Below are 8,761 nucleotides of genomic sequence, written 5' to 3' on the forward strand. Positions count from 1 at the left end.
TTTTATTTAAAAATGCAAGTTTATCTATTATGACATAGGTTTCAGTCATTCCAAAGCTTTTTCAAAATAAGTTTTGGTGGTAAAAAAGTCAATGCTAAGAAATAATGTCAAGATTGAACAACTTTGTGGGATAGAAATGACAATTAGTTAATATTTTGCCAGTAAAACTCAACAATTTGGAAAAAATAAGGCATAATGAGGGTTACTGTAAGATGTAAGAAGGTTATAGAACAAAAGGATTCACATATAACACAATAAGTTAACCTCAAACAGCAAATATATGATTTGCATCAAAAAATGTAATTTACTTACAAGACAATTTAATACATATCCTTTTCATTGTTTCTTTTTTTTAACTAACAAACACTTCACTTGAATTTATAAAGTTTAAAATAATAACAAATCAATTTAAAACACTTAAAATAATATAATAATAATTATTAAAACACAATTTAAACATTTATCACTTCTTGTTGTCGTCGCGACATGATGGAAAATAATTTTTTGAGCGGGAATCGTTAAAAAAAAATGACGTCACGACGTGGAATTAGAAAAGCGTTGAGATTATTATTAGTTTATTATTATTTAATAATTATGGGTGCTCATATATTAAGATACGTTAAAAGAAAATTATTATTTAAATATCCGATTGGAGGTGTCACAAATTTAAAAAAAAAATTATGTACGAATTTAATAAATTCGAATACGAAAATAGATAATTACGATTATTTATTAATTTTGGATTTCGAAGCAACTTGTGATAAAAAAAAATTCGAACAGGTTATATCCCTCCCATTTATAATATCGAAATTTATTCATTTGTTTTTTTTTTTTTTTTTAATTAAATTTAATTTTTTTTAAATAAAAATTTAACCTTTAACCTTCACCCTTTTTTTTTTTTTTTATATATAGGAAATAATAGAATTTCCATGTTTGAAAATAAATATGAATACACTTAGAGAAGAATCTAGATTTCACAAATACGTTAGACCAGTTATAAATCCTAAATTAACCAATTTTTGTACTGAATTAACGGGGATTATACAAGTAAATAATTTAATTGATTTAAATATTAATTAATAAACGTTTGTCACTTACATATTATATATAAATTCATTTATAAATGTTTTATAGGAAATGGTCGATGATGAACCGACATTTAATGAAGTTTATTTACTATTCGAACAATGGAGAAAAAGCGAAGGATTAACAGGTGATGAAACTAATTTGCAAATCATTCAATTTTCTTTTCTCTATTGAAGACTTGATGTGATTTTTTATTTTATTCAGATGATAACAGCATATATGTAACATCAGGAGATTGGGATTTAGGTTATATGATGCCGAGACAATGTGCAATTAGTAAAATACAAGTTCCGTCACACATGATGACATGGATAGATATAAAAAAAGTATTCTTTATCATTATCACATCATTTTCATCTCTCATTATTATTATTATTAGTACTAATGATTTTGTTTTTATCATATAGCTTTATGGAATTAATTATAATTGTTATTGCGGATCCCTGATTGAAATATTTAGAGTTTTTAATATAGAATTCGACGGAAGGAATCATTCGGGAATAAGTGAGCATTTTATATTAATTTAAAAAAAAAAAAAAAAAAAAAAATGGAGGTTAAAAATTATTATTATCTCATCGATTTGATTTTTTTTTAATTGTATTTTCAAATGATTGTGTTAATATGGTAAAAATAGTTAAAAGATTATCAAAATTAAATATAAAATTTACACCTACATCAAATTTAACATTATCAAAAAATGGTTATAAAGTACAAAGTAAAAAAATATAAATTTGAAATGTGCATTTCGAAATGTGAAAATTTAATCGATTATTATTATTCGATTTTCTCAAAAGTTTTTCCTTTTTCTTATTGAATTTTTAATCGAGTGTCAAATATCTTGTAAATAAGTAAAAAAAAAAAAAAAAAAACTTCATATTAATAATAAATGATTTTATTAAATGATTGATTACAAATAAATGATTATAATTTTTTTTTTATTCTTTTTCTAATCGATTTGTATCATTGACTTGATTTAAAAAATGAAAATGATAAATAATTGATAAAGTATTTAAAAATTTAAAACAAATTATTTTTTTCCTTACAGATTCTCATTTTTTTTTTTTTTTTTTTTTTTTTTAATCGAGTTAAATACTGAATTTCTATTGTCGTACGGGGGGGGGGAAAAAACTATTTGTTTTCGTTTATAAAAAAAAAAAAAGGAATTTGATATTAATTTGATTATATAATTAAATGTATGTATTAAAAAAAAAAAAATTAAAAAATTATCTTCTTTTTCCTTTTCCTTTGTCTTTTTTAGGATTATTTATATTTTGATCACCACTCTGTTTAGATGCTCTAGTTTTTAATTTCGGAATCAAATCGGCTAAAAGATACATTATTGATTTTCCTGGGGAAAAAAAAAATAAATCGAATATTCGAATGATTTATGTAAAAATTTTTTTTTTTAAACATAAATAATACTAAAAAATAATTAATGATGATAATATTATGTGAGTTGTAAAATGTAGGTTTTTAAAAATTCGCATAAGGAAAATGATAAAACGTGAATGTAAATTTATTCACATACTTGTAGGATAATTTGGATTAACTGGTGTGCCATCATCATTTTTCAAATGAACTCTAACTCTTCCAGTGTGAAAAGGTTCATTACTCCTCTCTCTTGAATATTTTTTATATTCTAATTCGCATTTTATACCCTGAGAATACAAAGCTGACATCATTTCAATATGATGTGGTGCATCGACACATTTTTCTCTCGGTAATATCCTTCCTTCTTTTTTACTTTTTACCTTATCTATATATACTGGATAAATACATATCCACCTTGAAAATAAAATCGTTTAAATGACGTTAATAATAATAATAATAATAAATTGATTATGTTTTACATAAATATGTAAAATTTTGAATTTGGTATTCGAATGTGCCAAAACTTAAAGTTAATAAAAAAAAATTATGCGAGTGATTTAGGCGAAAAAGTTTTTTTTCTTTTTTCTTTGTTTCGATTTAAATTCTCCTCGTTTAAAAATTATTTAAGATTATTTGATTTTATTTATAATTATTATCATCCATCTGCTTCCTAATCAGTCGTGTGTAGTAGAAAAAGAAAAATAAAATTTTTTTTGTTAATTTAAAAAAATAAACTTTGTGACGTTTACAAACCTTTCTTTATCGCTGAATTTTTTCGTCGGATGAAAACAAGACATTTAAATTAAATTAAAATGTCGATCGATTCGTTAAAAAAAAAAAAAAAAAAAAAAAAATATATTAAATATTAAATTAATTAAAAAATAAATTAACACGAAACCTGATAATTGTTGTTATTCAAAATAAACGTGTCAGTAATGAGAAGAAAAATGGTTGGCAACAACGTTTGTGATTAATACGTAGATGGCGGGCTCATCGACATTAAACGTGTCAGGGTAAAAAGCAAAAAAATTTGGCGCCATAAATTTAAATTTAAAATTTTTATTAAAACTTTTTTTCTTATTGCGTAGTTGGAAAAAAAAATTTGGGTAATTTTAAATTTTAAATTTCGATTAAAAATTAATTTTTTTATTCGTTGAAAAACGTTTCGTAAATAATAATAATAATAAAGAATAAATAAAATAAATTTAAATTAATTTAAATACGAAACTTTATCAAATAAATAAAAAAAAAAAAAAAACAAGGTTAATTATAAACCAATGGATAAACACACACGTAAATAAAAAACCGTTAATTCGATTGAATTATTATAATTTATTATATTACTTAAAAATAAAATATAACTCTCTCTCTCTCTCTCTCTCTTTCTCTCGTTTTATTTGTTGTAATCATTTACTATTCCTCTCTCTTTCTCTCTCTCTTTATGTTTCGACGTTTCATTTAAACGTTCGCGAACGTTAGTTTTCATTCTGACACTGAACGGACGAGAACGTATTTGAATAAAAATTTTTATTATTTTTTTTTTTAATTCACGTTCGCGGAATTTATTTTTTATCACGAGTGAGTAATAATTAAGTAATTTAAAAAAAAAAAAAACCCGCGAAAATTTAAAAAATCATTTAATGGAAGAAATTATGGCGATGGGTTGGCGAAATATTCGTCGACATCGTTAAATAATAATAAAATAATCGTAAGTAAAATTATTATTATTATTATTTGTTTGTTTTTTTTTTTTTTTTTGTTTTTTGATTGTTGTTTGTTTTTGTGTGGTTATTAAAAAAAAAAAAAAAAAACAAACACAAACAAACGTTTGTTTACGTGGGTTTGTTTTTTTTTTTTTTTAAAATGAAAATCGTTTGAAAATTTTCATTTTTTGTTTAATGGTCGATTATAATTAATTATAAAAAAAAGGGTGTGAGTGCGCGTGTTTCGGTTGTAAATATTTTACCCTGGGGGAAAAAAATAGGGATTTAAAAATAAATAAATAAAAATTTTTCCAGATTTTTCCAGGTGTTCCTTGTGGGTATTTGTAAATGCGAAGTTTGAAAATTATTGCAAAATTTTTAAATAAAATAAAATTTTTTTTTTTAATTTTAATTTTAAAAAATTTTTATGTGCACGTACACTTTCTCTCTCTCTCTCCCCTTTACTTAGTCCTCAATCTCTCTCTCTCTCTCTCTCTCTCTCTCTCTCTCTCTCTCTCTCTTCTTTCTCTCTCTCATCTTTTCTTAGCTTTCGATTTCTCTCTTTCTATCCTTTTGTTAATTTTCTCTTTCTCTCTCTTTCCCTCCCTTTCTCAGTCTTCAATCTCTCTCTCTCTCTCTCTCTCGCTTTTTCTCTCACTTTCCTCTTTCTACCTGCTTTATTTTCATCATCTCCTCCTCTCTTTCTTTCCTTCTCTTATTTTCTTTTTTTCTCTCTTTTTTATCATATTTTCTTTATTTTTCTCTCTCTCTCCCCTTTTTTTTATCTTTTTCTTCTGCCTGTCTCTCTCTCTTTCTTTCATTTTCTTAACTTTCAATCTCTCTCTCACTCTCTCCCTCACACACACATTTTTTTTTTACTTAAATTTTTCCGATTCTTTTCCAATTTTTTCACTTTTCCTTCGAATTTTCATTTGTTATTTCTCGTTACGATTTTTAACTATCAATATAAAATTATCGTGTCATTAGATGGAAAGAAAAATTTTCCATTCCTTTCGATTCCTTTCTCTCTCTCTCTCTCTTTCTTTCCCTTTCTCCGAAAAAAAATACAATTTCGTAATAGTTTTTAGTTTTATTACTTTAAATTCTTATAAATAAGGAATCGTCATTACTAAAGTCGTTTGTTGTCGTCGTCGTCGACGTCATAGTTTTTCTTCTTCTCCTTTCCTTTCTTTTCTTCTAATTTCCCCCCTCCCCCGATATTTTTATTACCTTCTCGTTTTAAATCACGTTTAAATAAAAAATTTTTTTAATTAATTAATTAAAAAGTTTTTCTCCCAACTATTGTTTAGAATTTTTTCACTTTTTTTTTCACGTATAAATGACAGCTACAGAGAGGAGATGAGAAGTGGGGGGGGGTATGTGAGTGAGAGGATTTTGCATTTGACAGATTTAAAACGCAACAACACATACAAAAAAAAAAAAAATGGTTTTATTTATTTTTTTACTTTAGTAATAATTAGATTTTATTTATGTGGAGAAGAAGGATTTATTTTTAAAAAAGAATTAAATATGAAAAAGGTAATGATGATAAATAATGGCGAAGTGTGCTGCGAGAGAGAGAGAGAGAGAGAGAGAGAGAGAGAGAAAGAGAGAGAGAGAGAAAGAGAGAGAGAGAGAAAGAAAGAAAGGCTAGCATGAATATGCATGAGAATCAATGAAAATGTTAAATAAAACAATTTTGATTTTGTACTTTACAAGGATATTGAGAAATTCGAAACGACTTTTGTTGTTGTTGTTGTTGTTGTAACATAAAACGTGTAGAATTGTTCATTATGAAACGTTATTACAAATGCAACAACCGACAACAAACGATAACAACAAACAAAAACCAATAAACTATCAAAGGAAAGTCAAATAAAAATAAATAAAACATTTAATCGGATTAGAATTTGTTTAAAAAAAATTTAAAGATCGGAAAAAGGAAGAAAAAAGGTTAAAAGAAATATTTGAAACGGATGTGGTATCAGGTGAAAATGAGGTTTTCACCAATGGGGAAAGGGGAAAAAATTTTCGAAAGAATAACGCACCAATAAGAAGACGGGGAAAATTTTTAAAGAAAAGTTTACGCCAATCAAATGATGGGTAAAAGTTTTTAAAGAAAAGTTTACGCCAATCAAATGATGGGTAAAAGTTTTTAAAGAAAAATTACACCAATCGGATGATGGGTAAAAGTTTTTAGAGAAAAAATCGCACCAATCAGAAAACGCGCGCTAAAAAAAAATTTCCCTCGCTCCTCCACCCTTCCTCTCACCTTTTCTAAATATTTTTTTTTAATAAATTGAGAGTTTGATTGTGAATTTTTTTTTTAAATTTCATTTTCCTTTGATTGTTTTCCGTTGAATTTTCCGAGCGAATAATCGACGAGGAGGGAAATAAATCTGAGGGAGGGAGGAAATGTCACGTTTGAAATAATGATAATAATAAAATAAAAACTTTTTTTTTTTTTCCTTTTCCAATTTTTACCAAAACTTTTTATTTCCTTTTATTTTCCTTTTTTTTTTTTTTAAAGGAATTTATTATAAATTTACGTGTTTTTTAAAAAACCTTTTTTTTTACTTCTTCTTCTTCTTCATTTTTATTTCTTTTCAATTTTTACAAGGTATAACCTTGGAAAATTTTATTAATTTATTTATGTTGTTTCGAAAACTTTTTTTTTACCTTTTTTTATTTTCCTTTTACCATTGTCCGATAAGTAAAATATCATTCTCAATTAGTATTTTTTTTTTTTTTTAATGTTTTCTTTTCGTTATTTTCAATTAAATTTTTCTTTTCTTTTCCCTCCTCTCCCTTGGGAAATATGATAAAAAAAAAAAAAAAATTGAAAGGTGATACGGGAAACAGGAAATAAAGGAAAAAATCAAAGGAAAATGGTTATGAATGTAGAGAAAAATTATTATTGTTTTCCACGACGATTTCGCTTTATAGAAAATCCTTTATTTATATATATATATATATATTTTCTTTTCTAACGGTTTTCTTTTTTCGTTTCCTTTTTCCGCCATTTTGTTTTTTTTTTTACGTTTGTCTTCTTCTTCGTCTTCTTAAGACGAGATGTAAAAAAAATTAAAAAATTCGTTTCATATTTTTTTCTTTCAATAATTCGTTCCTTTTTACGTTTTCGATTGAGGTCACATCGAACGTGAGAAAGGTAAAGGTTCGAAAGGTCGTCATCATCATCATCATCATCATGATCCTTTATTCTAACCGCATTTTCTTTTCGTTATTATCGTATTTTACTTTAATTTAACAAAATACTAATCACGTGTCTGAATGAATGACACCCACGGGGAGACATCCCGAGAATTAAAATTTTATTTTTTAATATCCTGAAGGATAAAATTTTTCCAGAGGAAAAATTTTCCTTTGATAAAAAAAAAAAAAAGAAAAATTTTAAAGAGTTTTTCTTAGTCCACGACGGAACGTTTTTCCCCTTTCTCCCTCCTCTAAAGCAAAGCATCATTAATCAAATTACCGCGTACCTGATTCCGCACGTGGTAGGGAAAAACGATTTTCGTATCGTACGTAAATATTTGATATTTGATACAAATCTCCTTCCACGTTTTTTTTTTTTTTATTTCGTTAGCTCAATATTACATTTTATTTTTAATCGTTTTCTAATACTACTATTATTATTATTAATACGTTAATACTTTTGAAGATTTACACGTGGGACGAGATTAAAAAATAAATTTTCTTTCCTTCGATGTTTATTTAAAATAATAATAATAATAATTAAAAAGAACATATTATTTTTAATTGTGTTTGCTAATTTAAAACAAGTGGAATTTTAAAAGAGAGAAATAGAGAGAGAGAGAAAAGGGAAATGAGAGAGTGAAATATAATGAATGAAGAAAAAAAGGAAAAAAATTATAAATTGGATTAAATTATTTATAAATGACAAAATTAACCGCAATTTTTAAAAATAAAAAGAAAATTATGTACATACATGTATAAATTTTGTTGCATTTCTAATCCGTGGATTACATTTAAAAGAAAAAACCGAAACGTTTAATTAGTTGATAACAAAAAGAAAAAAAAAACCAAAAAACCTTTTTCCCGTATTAAAATGACTTTTCTCTCTTTCCCTCTCTCTCTCTCTCTCTCTCTTATTCTCTCAATTTTCCTTTGCTTTTTTCCTCTCTCTCTTTCTCTCTCTCCCTTATTCTCTCTATTTTCCTTTGCTTTTTTCCTCTCTCTCTTTCTCTCTCTTACTCTCTAATTATATATGGTTTTTTTTCCTTTCTCTCTCTCTCTCTCTCTCTCTAAGTTTCTGTTTCCTATCCTTTTTCTTCCTCTACTTCTCTCTCTTTCTCTCTTTTTTTTCTTTTTCACTTTCTCTCTCTCTCTATTCCTCTCGTTTCACTCTCTCTCTCTCTCTCTCTCTCTCTCTCTCTATTCCTCTCATTTTTCATTTTCTAATTCTCTCTCTGTATTTTTCTTAGTCTCTTTTTCTCTCTTTATCTTTCAGTCTCGGTGTCTTTTTCTCTCTTTCTTTTTTCGCTTACAACGCGGAAACACGCATTAAACGTACAAAAAAACTTTCCCATTCACTCTCTCTCTCTCTCCCTCTCTTTCTCTCT

At 25.9% G+C, this 8,761-nt stretch overlaps 2 protein-coding genes across 2 annotated transcripts; one reads left to right on the plus strand and one right to left on the minus strand.

The window, feature by feature from the left end:
- Window positions 1-594: 594 nt before the first annotated feature.
- On the plus strand, window positions 595-1,815 carry Phum_PHUM451910 (3' histone mRNA exonuclease, putative; the record flags this gene model as incomplete). Its single annotated transcript, XM_002429764.1, has 6 exons — window positions 595-780; window positions 913-1,047; window positions 1,135-1,213; window positions 1,291-1,412; window positions 1,494-1,590; window positions 1,721-1,815. The coding sequence occupies 6 exons, from the start codon at window positions 595-597 to the stop codon at window positions 1,813-1,815; spliced, it is 714 nt and encodes a 237-aa protein (XP_002429809.1).
- A 494-nt stretch (window positions 1,816-2,309) lies between these two features.
- Phum_PHUM451920 (Signal recognition particle 19 kDa protein, putative) lies at window positions 2,310-2,765 on the minus strand (the record flags this gene model as incomplete). The annotated part of the gene is made up of 2 exons (XM_002429765.1): window positions 2,310-2,434; window positions 2,615-2,765. The coding sequence occupies 2 exons, from the start codon at window positions 2,763-2,765 to the stop codon at window positions 2,310-2,312; spliced, it is 276 nt and encodes a 91-aa protein (XP_002429810.1).
- Between the last annotated feature and the right edge of the window lie 5,996 nt (window positions 2,766-8,761).

The sequence above is a fragment of the Pediculus humanus genome, genomic scaffold (genome assembly GCF_000006295.1).
Source record: "Pediculus humanus corporis 1103172108222 genomic scaffold, whole genome shotgun sequence".
Lineage (NCBI taxonomy): Eukaryota > Metazoa > Arthropoda > Insecta > Psocodea > Pediculidae > Pediculus > Pediculus humanus.